This window comes from Oncorhynchus kisutch, linkage group LG8 (assembly GCF_002021735.2).
Source record: "Oncorhynchus kisutch isolate 150728-3 linkage group LG8, Okis_V2, whole genome shotgun sequence".
NCBI lineage: Eukaryota > Metazoa > Chordata > Actinopteri > Salmoniformes > Salmonidae > Oncorhynchus > Oncorhynchus kisutch.
Genome location: NC_034181.2, coordinates 32,222,812 through 32,240,497, shown reverse-complemented (window position 1 = coordinate 32,240,497; position 17,686 = coordinate 32,222,812). Strand labels below are relative to the sequence as shown.

Sequence of the window (17,686 nt, the reverse complement as noted above, 5' to 3'; positions counted from 1 at the left end):
CAGACGTTCTCAAGGCTGCACCTCTTCTTTTCAGACTATTGATTTACCACATATCGTTAAAAAGGAAAGTGCACTAAACATGTCCAGTTAGAGTGAACCTTCATTTCCCTCAGTTCCCATGGTTTGGGTAGGCCTATTTTCCATTACAAAACGTCAATTAACACAGTGGAGGCCCACTGTACACTAGTAGCCTAAATTCCTCTCTGAAGCTAACCTTTCAAATATTGATTGGTGAGGCTTACAGAAATGTACCATGGTACTGCTATGGTACTTTAATTCATACCATAGTCCTACTATGGTACTGGCATAGATGTGGATCATGGAAATATCATGGTTTTAAAATGCGTTATAGCATACATTCTACCACAGTAACGCACCATTATGATAAATGGTAGCAACAATGATCATATGGTCCCATCTTTATCAATATGTTAGTTGCCATAGTACAATTGCAGTATAATGCATTAACCCCCTGATTTCAAAAGAGGTTGGTTGGCATTATATTGATTAATCTATATACCATTATAGGCTAGTTTCTGATAAAGTCAGAGGCAGGCTACTAGTGGTCCTGGTTTGTCTGTAACGTCAAAGAAAAAAGGGAAATCGTTGCTGTTAAAAAGGAGTAATACCTTCTATATTAATAGTACAGTTTTTTTTCTCATGTTTGGGTTCCCTGTGTTGCCAACCTGAAATATCGATCATGTGAGATTTTGTAACGTAATTTTGGGCATTTTGTCATCATTTTCAGTATTTATAGTCAAATGGTGTCACTCTTGTTTTGGCCCGCAGGGGGAGCCGCTCGTTGCGCTAGCCTGCCTCGTCAGTGAGTCAGTTGAATGAGATCCAACTGAAAACTAAAGAGTGAAGAACCAGATAAACTAAATATTTTAAACGTTATTATCACGATGAGTGAGTTATAACGCATATGATATGAAACCAAGTTAGACGGAGTATAATGATATGATTGTTGTTATTTTTTGACGACGCTTAATGAATTTCAATTTAAAAAACGTAGTTAGCTCCAGTCAAGCTAACCTGTCTATTCATGGCAGCAGGACCACCGAAAGTTCACACAGTGTAAACAAAGGGAAACATTGTAACTCGTTGTTTTAATGGATATGTGGAGAATTACATGATGGAAATGTATCTATGCGATATTATGATAATTTATACATTTTTGCAAATAGTTTTTTAGTATGTTGACTATTTAGAATTGTATAAGACTAGCCAAGTCAGTTGAATGAGAGAGAGACAACTGAAAACTGTAATGAAGAGAGAAGCACCAGATTAAATAACTTTTTTATATCTTCAAGGTGTCAGACTCAATTCTTCTCACCATACCCTATCCAGGTTTGTATTACATTTTTTATTTAAGCTTTATTTAACTAGGCAAGTCAGTTAAGAACACATGCATATTTACAATGACGGCCTACCCCATCCAAACCAAGATGATGTTGGGCCAATTGTGCGCCGCCCAATCACAGCCGGTTGTGATACAGCCTGGAATCAAACCAGGGTCTGTAGTGGCGCCTCTAGCACTGAGATGCAGTGCCTTAGACTGCTGCGCCAATCAGGAGCCAGGTCCCCAGGTTTAAGAGGATGCACTACTCTATTGGACCATGTGTGTTGTGGTTTTTTACTATGACCTAAAGGGGTTTAAGAGGGTACTACAGCTAGACTTTGCCATTGCAGAGCAGGTAGTCAATGTTGCATTATGTTCATTTTTGTACCATGGTAGCTAGTATACTGAACAAAAACATAAATGCAACATGCAACAATGTCAAAGATTTTACTGAGTTACAGTTCATGTAAGGAAATCAGTCAATTGAAATAAATAAATTAGGCCCTAATCTGTGGATTTCACATGACTGAGAATACAGACATGCATCCGTTGGTCACCGATACCTTAAAGAAAAAACTAGGGGCGTGGATCAGAAAACCAGTCAGTATCTGGTGTGACCACCATTTGCCTCATGCCATCTCCTTCGCATAGAGTTGATCAGGCTGTTGATTGTGGCCTGTGGAATGTTGTCCCACTCTTCTTCAATGGCTGTGCGAAGTTGCTGGATATTGTTGGGAAATGGAACACACTGTCGTACATGTCGATCCAGAGCATCCCAAACATGCTCAATGGATGACATGTCTGGTGAGTATGCAAGCCATGAAAGAACTGGGGCATTTTCAGCTTCCAGGAATTGTGTACAGATCCTTGTGACATGGGGCTGTGCATAATCATGCTGAAACATGAGATGATGACAGCGGATGAATGGCACGACAATGGGCCACTCTGTTCACAATGTTCACATCAGCAAACCGCTCGCCCAGACGATGCCATACACGTGGTCTGCGGTTGTGAGACCGGTTGGACGTACTGACATATTCTCTAAAATTACGTTGGAGGCTGTTTATGTTAGAGAAATTAATATTAGATTATCTGGCAACAGCTCTGGTGGACAATCCTGCAGTCAGCATGCCAATTGCACACTCCCTCAAAACTTGAGACATCTGTGGCATTGTGTTCTGTGACAAAACTACACATTTTAAAGTAGCCTTTTATTGTCCCCTGCACAAGGTGAACCTGTGTAATGATCATGCTATTTAATCAGCTTCTTGAAATGCCACACCTGTCAGCTGGATGGATTATCTTGGTAAAGGAGAATTGCTCACTAATAGGGATGTAAAGAAATTTGTTCACAAAATTTGAGAGAAATAAGCTTTTTGTGTGTATGGAACATTTCTGGGATCTTTTATTTCAGCTCACGAAACATGGAACCAACACAACATGTGGTGTTCATCACTACCATAGCACAGAAATACCATGGTATTTGTGACCAAAATATCTTTATAGTACCATGGTATTTTTTCATTGTAGTATCATGGTACATTTTTGTAATGGACAGTATTAGTATCTACCAAATCGTGAAATAAATTAGCAAAGAAAAAAGAGCCTCTCAATAATTGAGTTTGTTCTAAGTTCACTGAGGTCAGACTTACATTACATTTGCAAACACTATTCAATTCCCTCCTAATTCAAGGAACTTAATGCACTGAGGCTGGACTACAGTATGTCCCCTGTAATAAATGTTATCATTAAAGAATATAGATGACCACAGTACTCTATTTTGTCTATAGACCTGTAACACAGATATAATTTAACCTCTCAATGTAGGCTACTAGTGGAGGAGCAAGGAGAGATATGACTCTCCATGGTTCCCCCAGAGTCAATGGAAGTGTTTGGTGCAGACCAGTGTGTGTGAAGTCATGCACAGGCCCCGCTGGACTGATCATCTGTTATTCCAGAGCCATCTGGGCCAGGCTCCAGGGCTGTTTATATCCTCAACAATCTGACATCAATATGAAACAGTTGCGTCAGAGAAGCCCAGTCCGCATTTTCTTCAATTCATCCGCCAAAAAATAAAAACTGCAAGCATCTTTTGTATCTAATTTAAACATCAGCATAGAACAAAATGTATGCTGTTGCCCATACAGCAGAGGAAATTAGAGTGGTCTAATATGACCACATTGGGATCATGTACAAGCAGAGAAGGGGGAAACAAAGAACTCATCCTCCATGTATCTGAAATCAACAGAGTAACAAATAAACAAAAGAGCCAATCTGCAAATGAGGCCAGTTTAGCCATTGGCTTATTAATACATCTAATAAACTTCACAACATTTTGTATTTAAATGAACAATCGGGAGATATCAGGAGATGCAAGGCACCCCATGAGTAGTTATGATCTTGCTCGAATGCCCTCTCCAACAGTTATGTTCCATGTAAAAAATGTGGTCAACATGAACCACCTATTGTGCAGCCTAAATCTCAGAATTTCTCAGAACCTAAATCTGAATTAGGAAAAGGAGGACCGAGCACGCCCCCATTCTCATCGACGGGGCTGTAGTGGAGCAGGTTGAGAGCTTCAAGTTCCTTGGTGTCCACATCAACAACAAAGTAGAATGGTCCAAACACACCAAGACAGTCGTGAAGAGGGCACGACAAAGCCTATTCCCCCTCAGGAAACTAAAAAGATTTGGCATGGGTCCTGAGATCCTCAAAAGGTTCTACAGCTGCAACATCGAGAGCATCCTGACTTGTTGCATCACTGCCTGGTACGGCAACTGCTCGGCCTCTGACCGCAAGGCACTACAAAGGGTAGTGCGTACGGCCCAGTACATCACTGGGGCTAAGATGCCTGCCATCCAGGACCTCCACACCAGGCAGTGTCAAAGGAAGGCCCTAAAAATTGTCAAAGACCCCAGCCACCCCAGTCATAGACTGTTCTCTCTACTACCGCATGGCAAGCACACTGCCTTTCTCTCTACTACCGGAGTGCCAAGTCTAGGACAAAAAGGCTTCTCAACAGTTTTTACACCCAAGCCATAAGACTCCTGAACAGGTAAACAAATGGCTAACTGGACAATTTGCATTGTGAGTGAGCCCCCACCCACACACACAACCCATCTTTTTTACACTGCTGCTACTCTGTTTATCATATATGCATAGTCACTATAAGTATACACGCATGTACATACTAACTCAATTGGGCCGACCAACCACTGCTCCCGCACATTGGCTAACCGGGCTATCTGCATTGTGTCCAGCCACCCACCACCCCCTCTTTTACATTACCGCTACTCTCTGCTCATTATATATGCATAGTCACTTTAACCATATCTACATGTACATATTACCTCAATCAGCCTGACTAACCGGTGTCCATGTAGCCTCGCTACTGTTTTTCACTCTTTTTACTGGTGTTTTTATTTCTTTACCTACCCATTGTTCACCTAATACCTTTTTTGCACTATTGGTTAGAGCCTGTAAGTAAGCATTTCACTGTAAAGTCTACACCTTGCACGTGACAAAAACTTTGATTTGAATTACAGAGCTCTCTCTCCCATAGCATTTTATTTAACCTTTATTTAACTAAGCAAGTCAGCTAAGAACAGATTCTTATCTACAATGATGGCCTACAACGGCCAAACCCGGACGATGCACGTCCATTTGTGATACAGCCTGGATTCGAACCAGGGTGTCTGTAGTAACGCCTCTAGCACTGAGATGCAGTGCCTTAGACCACCGCCACTCGGGAGCGAAATGGAACAAGACTAAACTACAGCATACACCTTCCCTTTGTCCACAAGAGAGCCCTCACATACTATTACCTGCATGCACAGAAATAACAGGATACAGGTACAGAAAAATGCATTTTATTGTTTTAAAGAATTATATGATAAGACAAACGGCTTCCCCTTCGCATATGTCATAATTGTGCAAGCTTACAAATGTAAAATGGATTATTTTCTGCTTGTTCTGCCTACTCTGTACCGGGACTAGAGCACAGAGAGGATTGTAAAGCTTTGAAGACCAGATTTCCATAGTCAAGTCTCTTTTAGTCCGCCATTCTGGCAACTGTCCACTTGTTTGCATACAATCAATGCTAAACTCAGGCTATAGTACAGAATTATTCTCAATGTTAGGATGTGTATTTGTACTTTAACTTTACAATGTGAGGTATTCTGTCACTGTGTATGAACAGTATGAATCAGGTCAGACAAAGGCTGGTTGTAGTTTTCTAGCTATTGAAAAGTATCTTTGTTCACTGATATGTAGAAGGCAACATTAATACACAAGCCAGGTCCAGATTGTTTGATCACATTGGTCTGTACTGTACATACTTCTAAAGTGACATCACATAAACACTTCTTGTTACAGTCTATCTACATTTTGTGACCAATCAGTACATGGGTATGTTTTCAAACAGGTTAAACAGCAGTATCATCCATTTTGCACAGGTGTATTTAAAAACCATTAGATGCTGTACACACATTACTCAAAAAAACAGGAACATAAGTCAGGAAATGGGGAGACAACACTAATATCACAACTTGAGATTGTTTATAAATGTGTGTCCTTGACTGATGTTATTGGATAAAGTGTAACAGTCAGACCTAGCTAAGCTACCCATATAAATCTCTGTTACAGTATCATTTGTAATGTCAGAGGTTTTAGTTAAAACAAGTGTGACTCATTACTAAAGAGCAGAGTAGAAAACATGTGAAGTTCTGCATGTCAAATGTACGGAGCAAGCTTCGCTTACCTTGTACAAAAAAATCCAGAGTAATTAAACTCCGAACATTGAAAAAGAAATGACATCAGAGAGACAGACAAGAAAACCCAGCCTCATTCTTCACAACCCTTTCAGAACTGGTCTGAGTTCGAAATTAACTCGAGAGATATTTTAGGTTTTTCACCAACAAGGATTTACTGCTCATCGAGGAGTACTGTAGCTACAGTAAGGAGATCGTCCTGACATTGTGAAAGAGGAAGAGGGTGGACCTCTCAAAAAAACACTTAACAAACCAACATATCACACATTCACTGTACAAACCTCTCACGCAACATAGCCCACACTGTCCCACACTGCCTTTTTCAAATGGTCAGTAACATATCAGATAGTGTTCTGATTATTTGCTCTTTTTGTTGTGCTGTCTATTAATGGGATACTGTTTGAAAGTAGTGATTTAAAAGAGAAAATAAGACATACACTTGGCACAATGCAAAGTTGCACAAACAGAGGGGGCAGTGTTCCTGCTTTTTGTAGCTGCAACAAACAGATGATTTTATGAGTTTTGGTGCCTTTGGCTGTAAGTGATTAGAAACATGCCTGTAGATGAAAGAACATGAAACTGGAATATCCCTGCACTCTAAAATGAAAGAAGAAATCAAATAATACAAGAGTGCATATACATTTAAGAGTCCCTTTCTTGATCGTGTGAGAAGGTAAAGAGCTAATCCAATCACTAGTCTTTCTGCTCTATGCTGAAACATGCATGCATTATAACAGCTTCAACTACAGAAATAGTCAACTTGTTCATTTGGAAATGTTTTACTACCTTGTTATACCATGTAATTGCAAGAGAGCAGTCAGTGTCAATAGAGGAAGCTGATGCTAAACAGTGAATACCTGTTCCATTACTCTTCATATCCAACCAATATTAAAGAGTATTGTGCACAAACAGAAACGTCAGGCTCATTGGTTCTAACTTTGAGGTAGGATATTAAATATTGAAGGGGAAAACGGAAAGGGGATGAGTGCAAAGGGAATGAACCGAAACAACCAGTGGTGTTCCACTCCCAGCACTAAGGTTGGAAAGAGGTTTCTCAGAGAGACCGGCTGTGGGGATCAAAGGTGATGGAAAACCAAAAGCAGAACCCTCATTCTCAAGAAAACATGTTTTTTTTTGTTTGTTTTTTTAAAACAGACTTACAAAGTGGCCCTCAAGGCACATTTCAGTATTTCTAAAAATACCAGCACTACTGATATTGTGCAGGAGCTGATCAGTGGTGACCCTGTCTATAAGCTGTAGCAAACAGCCAACAACTTATCCTGGGGGCTTCAGTCTGAGGACAATGCTGTGCTTGCCCTCCTAACAATATTAAAATATCTCAACCCTTAACAGCTGCCTTAAATCTCCTAAATAGGCATGATGTGTGATTTCATTTATAGAAATAAAATACAATTCCATTAAATAGAATGAAAGAAATAAATACATTTTATATATAAATATGTGGGCCCTTCTGTCCAAATTGCCATGGAAAGTATTTAGGGAAGGATGAACCGAATAATGAATACATCTGTTTACATTTTATGAAAAAATCTGTCCTATTATTGATGTGCCAATGTCAAAAAAATATATACTAATATTAGCAGGATGATTTTGGGTTGATTTTATATTTATTTACTTGAGTCACTAATACTCAGTCAGTATCTATTGAGTTATGTGATTCCCCAGGATACGATGCATCTTGAAGAGCATTAGGATGAAGAGTATTTCAGGGGAAAGATTGCACAATTTAACAACCTTTCTCTCTCGCTCACCTTCAGGTAGTCCCGCTTCCACAACATATATCTGAGATCATCTCTAGGAAACATGGTCCCTTTTCATCTGGTTAGACGCTTTATCAGTCAATTTAACGTCAGAATCGTAACTTTAGATATAACATTCAAGACATAGACCCCCACACCTCACCATGACTAGAGACAAGAGATTAAATGAAAACTGCTAATTAGTTTAAATTCAAAGTTAACATCTGCCATTTTTTCCAAGGACTTTTTCTCCATGATAAAACCTGGATTTTGTCCACATAATAATCATATATACTTTTTAAATCTCTAAGTCTCTGACTATGTACAGCTATACAGACAGGGTGTGGGTCTGGGTCCTGGGGAGCAGAGGGAGAGGGTTGGTTGGGAAGTCTCCCAGTCTCCCATCTCCTTCCCCATACAGGTGGCGGTTCTGCTTCACTTGCGATCATCGATTGTCTTAATGAATTCCACTGCCGCGGTGAACTGCATCCACCAATAGCACTCCTCCCCACTCAGCCGGCTGGCGTAGAAATTATTGATGTACTGAATAGTGGACAGCAGGCAGGGCGGGTTTGCCTGGGGGGGTAGGGGGGCTCACATTAACCACAGAGAGCCATACGCCAGGCCATGTATAATACATGCCATGGGTAAATGTCTATACAGGTTATCATACAGCAAGATCTTCATGCTACTACACATGTACTATACAGCTGTCAATGTGAGAAATGATTGTCAGAATGTGTGCTCTGAGGATTCAGTTTCTCCCTCTGTGCATAAGGGAGACTGGGTTCATACTTCTAGCAAGGCCTTTTGCTCACAGTTGAAGCAGTTTGACCATTTAATGGAGGTACAATTTGTGTTATCTAAAGTGAATATGATATTGACGTAAACATCTCAGAGTAACTTGATATCAATGCGCGATGGATGCTCACCTTTATCAGGACAAAGACAAGCACAGGGACGAAGTCGTCAGCTCCAGGGACAGAGTCCTCGTTGGCCAGACTCAGGAGGTTCATGATGGTGGAACACATGCGCAGGATACACTGCACTTTGTCCCGAGGAGTCTTGTAGGCACTGATGGTCCGGATCTCTGACTGGGCAGATGGCCAGGGAGCCTCCCTCGCATACACCTGGAGCCAGACAGAAAAAAGCATTCAGCATGTCAACTCTGTTGAGCTCCAAACATCAACACAAAATGAAAAAAATGACTGATGGACAATTGAGGGGCTACAAATCTGTGGGGAGTTACCTCTGGGATTTGAAGAGCTTTGTGATTTGCCGTCACCACCTTTGAGAGACGCGCTATGTGTTCCTGTAGAAGCCTAGAGGGGGGAACATAGTGTATTGACTGTTCACTTAATCTAAGCTTGAAACCTACTACTATAGCAATACAGTGTAATCTTCATTCAAATCTGTAAAGGATATGACGTAAACTAGCATCCGAGGAGGACAGGAAGCTGGGTAATTTCTAAGCATGAGTGGCAGCAGCCACACGAATGCTGGGGCCATGTGACCGAGGTGAGGTGGCTGCGGTCACAGTTACTCACTGGTCTCTCAGGATGTCCCCGTCCTGGTTGGGGTAGAAGGCCAGCTTGAAGATGCGGTTCATGACGCTGCGCTCTATGGCCATCTGGGCATCCTGCAGCTGGTCCTCGCTGGCGTACTGCCAGATGGCATCATGGGCCATGGCCCCGTACAGGTAGCGCAGGAAGTCCTCCACCGCCGCCGTCTTGTCGTCTGACGCTGTGCACCCCTGGAAGGCTGGGGGGGGGGGGAATCAGATAGACACACTGAGCACTGGAACAGAAACTGAACACTGACAGACACACTGAGTACTGTTCACCCCTGGAAGGTTGGGGAAAGAACCTGAGGTACAGACACACTGAGCAATTAGAGTATTCTAGAGGTTCCAGGTTGTAAATGAAACACTGCAATGTGATGCAGGTAGTTAGGTTGAATTTCAGTGTCTGTATTTTGAATTCCATACTATGGCCCTTCAGAGGTCAATCAACTAGCAGAGACACCATCAGTCAATTCATGGTTCCAAAGACCCAGTCAGTACTAAGTAATAAGGAACAGAGACCTTTGATGAAGTCCAGGGACTTCGCCTCCATGTGTTCCAGTAAGAGGCGAACACAGACTGTGGTGAAGTAGCGGTTAGCCACCTCTTTGTCCCTCAGGACCCGCTGCAGCAGCCTCTCCAGGTGGGCCTGGGACGTCTGCAGGCCTTGTCGACACCGCGTCAGATACGCTATGTAGGGCGCCCGCTTCCTAACGGGGGGCGCGACAACATGCAGGCATTACGGATTATGCTTCTGAACGGTTGCATTCGGTGACAAAATTAGGACTACTGTAATCGGACATTACTCACAACATTCATTGATAGGCTATCTAAATGTTTATTTTAGCCTTCCAAATAGAGCTACAGTTGAAGTCAGAAGTTGAAATGTATTTGGCTAAGGTGTAGGTAAACTCAGTTTTTCACAATTCCTGACATTTAATCCTAGTCAAAAATACCGTGTTTTAGGTCAGTTAGGATCACCACTATTTTAAGAATGTGAAATGTCAGAATAATACCAGAGAGAATGATTTATTTCAACTTTTATTTATTTCATCACACTCCCAGTGGGTCAGAAGTTTACATACACTCCATTAGTATTTGGTAGCATTGCCTTTGAAATTGTTCAACTTGGGTCAAATGTCTTTAGGTAGCTTTCCACAAGCTTCCCACAATAAGTTGGGTGAATTTTTGGCTCAATCCTCCTGACAGAGCAGGTTTGTATCCTTGCTCACACATGCTTTTTCAGTTCTGCCCACACATTTTCTATGGGATTGAGGTCAGGGCTTTGTGATGGCCACTCCAATACCTGGACTTTGTTGTCCTTAAGCCATTTTTCCATAACTTCGGAAGTATGCTTGGGGTCATTGTCCATTTGGAAGACCCATTTGCGACCAAGCTTTAACTTCCTGACTGTCTTGAGATGTTGCTTTAATATATCACATAATTTTCTTTCTTCATGATGCAATCTATTTTGTGAAGTGCACCAGTCCCATCTGCCGCAAAGCACCCCCACAACATGATGCTGACACCCCTGTGCTTCACGGTTGGGATTGTGTTCTTCAGCTTGCAAGCTTCCCCATTTTTCCTCCAAACATAACGATGGTCATTATGGCCAAATATAACTATTTTTGTTTCATCAGACCAGAGTACATTTATCCAAAAAGTACAATCTTTGTCCCCATGTGCAGTTGCAAACCATAGTTTGGCTTTCTTATGGCGTTTTTGGAGCAGTGGCTTCTTCCTTGCTGAGCAGCCTTTCAGGTTATGTCGATATAGGACTCGTTTTACTGTGGATATAGATACTTTTGAACCGGTTTCCTCCAGCATCTTCACAAGGTCCTTTGCTGTTGTTCTGAGATTGATTTGCACTTTTTACACCAAAGTAAGTTCATCTCTAGGAGACGGAAGACATCTCCTTCCTGAGCGGTATGACAGCTGCATAGTCCCATGGTGTTTTTATACTTGCATACTGTTGTTTGTACAGATGAACGTGGTACCTTCAGGCGTTTGGAAATTGCTCCCAAGGATGAACCAGACTTGTGGAGGTCTACAATTGTTTTCTGGGGTCTTGGCCGATTTACTTAGATTTTCCCATGATGTCAAGCAAAGAGGCACTGAGTTTGAAGGTAGGCCTTGAAATACATCCACAGGTACACCTCCAATTGACTCAAAATATGTCTATTAGCCTATCAGAAGCTTCTAAAGCCATGACATAATTTTTCCAAGCTGTTTAAAGGCAGTCAACTTAGTGTATGTAAACTTCTGACCCACTGGAATTGTGATAGTGAATTTTAAGTGAAATAATCTGTCTGTAAACAATTGTTGGAAAAATTACTTGTGTCATGCACAAAGTAGATGCCCTAACTGACTTGCCCTAACTGACTTGCCCAAACTATAGTTTGTTAACAAGAAATTTGGGAAGTGGTTGAAAAACGAGTTTTAATGACTCCAACCTAAGTGTATGTAAACTTCCAACTTCAACTGTACATATTTCAAACAAAACAATACAAAGTTCAGTGGTACAGTTGATATGTCCTTGCAGTAATAGCAGTGAATGTGCAGTGCTGCTCCTTTTGCAGTTACCTGTAATCCTCAGCGATGGCTGCCAGCAACTTCCTGCAGGTACGTGCGTCGAATCGGCTGACGCAGCGAGTGGTCTCCTGGATCTGGGCCATCTGGTTCTTATCCTGCAGGTTGATGGCCTCCGCCAGCTGGACCTTCAGGAAGCACACGATCTCATTGTCTGGGAAGGAGACGGGAGACAGACAGCGGTGGGTGAGACGCTCAGACACACTGGCCCCTCGCTGGGAGAAGGACTACTGCTGTAATCGGATCAGCCTGCCATGGTCCCCCCTGACATGTGGATGTGACTGATGACTACCAAGAGAGTGTCTTATGGATTTCAAATGTAACCATTTCAAAAGGATGTCACTTTCTATTGTGTAGTCATGTCCTGCTGGTAAACGTGCAGCGGGCAGGCTTACTGATAGGAATGAATGTGGCCAGATATAACATGGCCAGAAATAATAGAATGGTACCTTCAGAGTCCGTGTGGTCAGGCAGCCCATTGCGTGTGGTGGCAGGAGCCATGAGGGGGAAAGCCACAGAGTCTGCTGAACACAAGGCCAGTCTCAACTTCTTCTTTGCATCACTGCAACATATGAGCAGAAAAAAGGAAAATGGAGATTTGGTTTGGTTCTTATCACTTTTGTCTAATTGTGTCAATCTTCATGCCTCTGAGGCACCTCTTGTTAATAATACTTCAGCTTTCATGCAATGCTTTAACACATTTTGTATTATTACTGTTATCATAGGTGTGTGACTTCTGTGAGCTGGTAAGGGTTTACTGACCTGAATGAGAACTTGCTGGAGTCGTGTTGCTGGGCTGTCTGGCTGGCTGAGTCTGGCAGGTCGTCTGTGGACATGTTCTGCAGAGCTTCGTCGTGTAAACCCTCCTCTCCACACAGCTCTGTGCACAACACATTCACATGCTCAAATTAATTCACTGAATGTGTGTGTGTGTGTGTGTGTGTGTGAGAAAGACACTGACCTCCTGTGGTGTCATAGGCTGCAGCGGTGGCTCCTTCACTAGGGCTGGTCCTCTTGATGTTCCTGTATTTGTCCAGGATGTCTTCTGCTGCCTGGGCCTGGGAGTTCCTGGACAGAGTGTCATCTGACAAACACACAGGACGCATTTGGGTTAAACCTACCATGGGAAACATACCACCACCCCCCCCCCCCCCCCCCCCAATTCAGCAATATCTGAGTGCAATGACAAATCAGGACAGACCTTGTGGGACGCGTTCATGTCCCACATCGTCTTTCTCCTGCCTGTCCCTTTTCCGGAAGGCTATCGGAGCTGTGGAGAGAGCATAATGAGTAGGCTAGGAGAAGTGATGCACTGCTCTCACTCTCTCTGGACCGCAGTCTCATCATGACTCACTTCATGACAGCAGAACAAGAAGTGGTTGCTGCACACATTTACGGTGGTTTTTACCATTGACTAACAATGTAGATGAGACATGCACACAGTAGCATAGCAGCATATAAACTGAACAAAATTAAGATGTATCCCTATTCTGAATGCACGATAATAGCAAAGGAATGCTAGAGAGGTAAATAAAAGCAAAATGTCTGAAATAATACAACTGCCAGACCGTAATGGACAAAACATGTCAGATTCACCCCGAGTGTAGAAAACATAAGGAACATTTCCAATGACAGGCTGACCAGGTGAAAGCTATGATCCCTTATTGATTTCACTTGTTAAAGCCACTTCAAAATCAGTGTAGATGAAGGGGAGGAGGTTAAATAAGGATTTTTAAGCCTTGAAACAATTCAGACATGGATTTTGTATGTGTACCATTTAGAGGGTGAATGGGCAAGACAAAATATTGAAGTGCCTTTGAACGGGGTATGGCAGCATGTGCCAGGAATTGTGTCAAGAACTGCAACGCTGCTGGGTTTTTCACACTCAACAATTCTGTGCGTATCAAGTATGATCCACCACCCAAAGGACATCCAGGGAACTTGACACAACTGTGGGAAGCATTGGATTCGACATGGGCCAGCATCCCTGTGGAACGCTTTTGTAGTCCATACCCTGAAGAATTGAGGCTGTTCTGAGGTCAAAACGGGGTACAACTCAATATTAGGAAAGTGTTCCTAATGTTTTGTCCACTCAGTGTACACATATTAAAAGATAAATATATACAGTGAGTGTGTGTGTGTGTATATATATATATATATATGATAGAGATATTGCGCGATAGAGATATATATGCAAATAAGCAGGTGAGGCTATTAACACACGAGTGTCAAAAGTACAAACAGGGGGTCTAGATCCAGATGACAGAATAATCTTACAGGTCGGTATTTACAGCCAGAGAACGTGGAGAGGTATAGCAATGTATAAATGCGTTGCCATTCTGTGAGCCCTAATGCTGCATTGCAAACATTACAGTACAGAAAAATGGGGGCATCCAAAAGAAATGCATGAATGAGGAGCAGGGACATCAACTCAGGCAGCACCATGTCACATCACAGCTCTCTCTATCACAAAGGGCCACGTCTACAAGCGTCACGGCTTACAGCACTCAGCCACTAGCACTGCCGTCAGGGCAGCTAGCTCGATGATGACAGCTAGTGTTGGAAGTGTTACCTGGGACTTCACTCTCAGCCGTCCAATACAGCACTGTGTGAGGAACACAACAGACAGGGTTGGCCTTTCACACACACTCAAGTCTACCTGGCTGACACTCTGAGGGGCTAGGCTACACATCACCATGATATATTTCACAGCACAGCAGCAGCAGGACCAGGCCAACAGAAAGGCCTTTTTGTGGACTCTGGTTTTCAACAGTTCGACAGAGGTGTTGATATAGAATGGATGGACAAGGACATTCTTCCCTCAAAGAATAAAATATTAAATAGGCTATTCCATGTACACTAAACGGTGCTCTGCTGTTCTTTGTCAAACTCAAACTTATCGGGTTTACACTTCTCTGTGCAGAGCAGGCTTTATTAATACAATGTTTAATGTTTACTAAAGGAACATCATTATCTAAAAGAGTAATAAGCAGTCATCTCTTGTAGGCACAGCTCATTATTTCCCTGACACTTCTATGAGAGATGGTTTTGGAGTTTAACCGCAACAAGAGATGTGTAATCAATCAGCTGTGATGACAGAGAGGTCTATGTAATGACCATTTGGCTGGGGATGACAGGACCGCTGGGAGGGGTACCAATGCACACTCTACACCCACTCAAACCCCTCACGACTGATTCGTTTTTAGAAACTAAAAAAGAGAAAATCTAGTGCAAGTGAGATGTAAGAAAACACTTGTCCATTTGTCTGGTGTAACATTCAACAACAAGAAACGGTATTTTTCAAAGCAGAACATCGACGGTGGAGTGGAGCGATCATTCTTCTCACATTACAAAGTGTTAAAGTACAGGTCTTTTTTAAAAAAGTGTACATTTTCTGCAATAGATGTTATTAAGAGAACATCGTGAAAGAGTGAAAATGAACGAAAAATAGTAACAATTTCATGCAATTTTCAAAGAAATTGTCAAAATGCTTAACCCACTAAAAGCATTTGTTGCAACATAGAAAAGAGGGTGTGCCAAACTGACACAGAGATGGAGGGGGAAAGAGCAGGTTTAGAAGTTTTCTTACCTTTGGGAATGGCTGACTGAAAGCGTTTCTTCCACCATGGTCTGTTGCGATCAGACTTTTCCTCATCACTGTCCTTTCTCTCCTCAACCTTTGGAAAATAAATATTCAAGTATGTTTTTGAATGCATACTGACGCTGTATGGGTAGCACAGGAAAGACAGGTTTAATGTACTGACAAAGTGACATTCTACTTCCTTATCTCACTTCACCTTTTATAAATGTTATCTTTAGTGAAATGACTAAGACTGTTCCAGAATTCAGTTGGTATAAAACTGGGCTTGGAGAGCAGAGCAGCATGCAGGACTGATGTGACAATGATGAACAGCAGCTCTCACCTCTCCTTTTAGGGAATCCTTGCTGGGGGACGAGGACGGACCCATGGAGAAGTGCCCGGCAGGATCCCGCTCCTCGGCTGCTGCTCTGCGGTTGAGGCCCGGGTCGCTGGTAGGCCGGCGGCCTTGGCAGACAATGTCAGAGCTGCGACTGCGTACCAGCCTGTCTGGGTAGGAGTGGCGCTGCTTGGTGTGCTCCAGCTCGGCTTGGGCCAGGCAGTGGGGCGTGAACAGGGAGTAGCGGGGCTCCTGGCCCAGGGCACAGGTCTCTGGGATGGGAGGGTCAGGGGGAGGATGAAGGGGCCTGGCGTAGTGCACTTTGGGCCTCACAATGGTACCAGTAGAGAAACCTGTGGGAAAAAAAGGCTTAGTTTGGTTAACCAGCTTAGCACATAGGGGTGTATCTGAACAACAACCACCTCCTCATTCCTCAGAAACACTTTCACAATTATCGAGTGTGTCCAGAAACAAAGGAAACACAGCAAAACAATGAGGAAGTGGAGGAAAGTGAGGCTGGTTGGTGGGAGACTAGCCCTAGGTGTCGGTAGGCCACCTGTTCCAAGGGTAGATTCTCACTCCTGAAAAGCTTCCAATGGCAGCCTGGTGCCATGAGCACAGTGGCACAAGGGACTGTGCTCATGGTCTCTCAACCTTTCATCCCCCTCACCTCACTACCCTCACTCAAATTAGCTAATTGAAATGACATTCCCACCCAGTAGACATTTTTATTGCACTAATGTTTTGTCCAGTAATTGGGGCAAGACTGTTTTGGTTCATTTTCTCAGAGATCAAGCTGTTCTGTGAGCCTACGCCACTAGAAACTTAATGATGCTAATTTCCTGGTCTGATTGGGGGAGCAGAAATTACCTTCCCCGGAGGATAGGGGATCGAACATGGCCAGTAAGGAGTCTGCCTGCGAGGCTGGAGAAGCCAAACTGTGGTGTGCTCCTGAAACAAGAATGTTATTCATACATTAAACAGAGAGCCACTTTCTGATAGAATTGTTCATGCCATTAAAAAAAAACAAATGGGCTGTTCTTTGTATTGGCCATCATGTACCTATGCTTGATGAGCCATCTGGTCTAAACATTCATTAGAAAACAAAGCAGAACATTTCCAACAGGGTCAGCAGCATTCTAGTATAGTGGAAAGGTTATGGCAGCTCATCTGACAGGGATTGATAGGTCTAGCTGCTGACAGTGTAGTGATGCCACGTCCAGGCCACACGGGAGGTGACACTCTCCCCTCTCTCCTACCGTGGGACAACTCCTCCCCATCTGGACTGGTCACAGAGTCCTTTCCCCCAAAGTCCGAGCTGCACTCCGACCGCAGGTCCTCCGTCTTGCCTCTATCTTCTGATGTCGCTGCAGGAAAAATAAATAAGAAAAAAAACATCTGTTAAAATCTGTGCCATCCAGGAGTTGGTAGCATTTTGTGGAAGACTTGGTTTGGATTTGGCTGACTAGTTTCTATTCTGAGTGACGGGGAATGTGTGACAGTTAGCAGACAGAGCATACAAAGCGTATTGAGAGGATATGCTGAACAGTCCCTCTCAGACAGGGGCCCACTGGGACCTCTAAATATGGTAGCGGGAGCTCCCTTGGGTGGGAAGTGAAATGCAGCAGTAAGATTGATAAATCAGACAGAGCCTACCCATCGGCACGGCCCTTGTGGGACAGGTTCCTACAGGAGCTCAGCCGTGGGCACAGGCCTAGTCATCTTAATCTGAGATGCTACGTCAAGCA

General features: G+C 43.1%; 1 protein-coding gene across 7 annotated transcripts in view; it reads right to left on the bottom strand.

The window, feature by feature from the left end:
- Positions 1-5,195: 5,195 nt before the first annotated feature.
- LOC109895846 (GTPase-activating protein and VPS9 domain-containing protein 1) overlaps positions 5,196-17,686 on the bottom strand; it is a 32,322-nt gene continuing 19,831 nt past the window's right edge. For 4 of the 7 annotated variants that reach the window (XM_020489879.2, XM_020489884.2, XM_020489881.2 and 1 more), the window contains 15 exons: positions 17,198-17,305; positions 16,809-16,889; positions 15,945-16,291; positions 15,611-15,698; positions 14,594-14,626; positions 13,223-13,291; positions 12,983-13,105; positions 12,784-12,901; positions 12,471-12,583; positions 12,016-12,175; positions 9,955-10,142; positions 9,419-9,632; positions 9,121-9,193; positions 8,804-9,001; positions 5,196-8,447 (listed from right to left, as the gene is read on the bottom strand). In XM_020489879.2, the coding sequence (XP_020345468.1) occupies positions 8,307-8,447; positions 8,804-9,001; positions 9,121-9,193; positions 9,419-9,632; positions 9,955-10,142; positions 12,016-12,175; positions 12,471-12,583; positions 12,784-12,901; positions 12,983-13,105; positions 13,223-13,291; positions 14,594-14,626; positions 15,611-15,698; positions 15,945-16,291; positions 16,809-16,889; positions 17,198-17,305 (2,054 nt within the window). In that variant the 3' untranslated portion in view covers positions 5,196-8,306. The remainder of the gene's footprint in view (positions 8,448-8,803; positions 9,002-9,120; positions 9,194-9,418; positions 9,633-9,954; positions 10,143-12,015; positions 12,176-12,470; positions 12,584-12,783; positions 12,902-12,982; positions 13,106-13,222; positions 13,292-14,593; positions 14,627-15,610; positions 15,699-15,944; positions 16,292-16,808; positions 16,890-17,197; positions 17,306-17,686) is intronic. The other 3 variants (XM_020489880.2, XM_020489885.2, XM_031830149.1) reach the window with 1 other exon arrangement.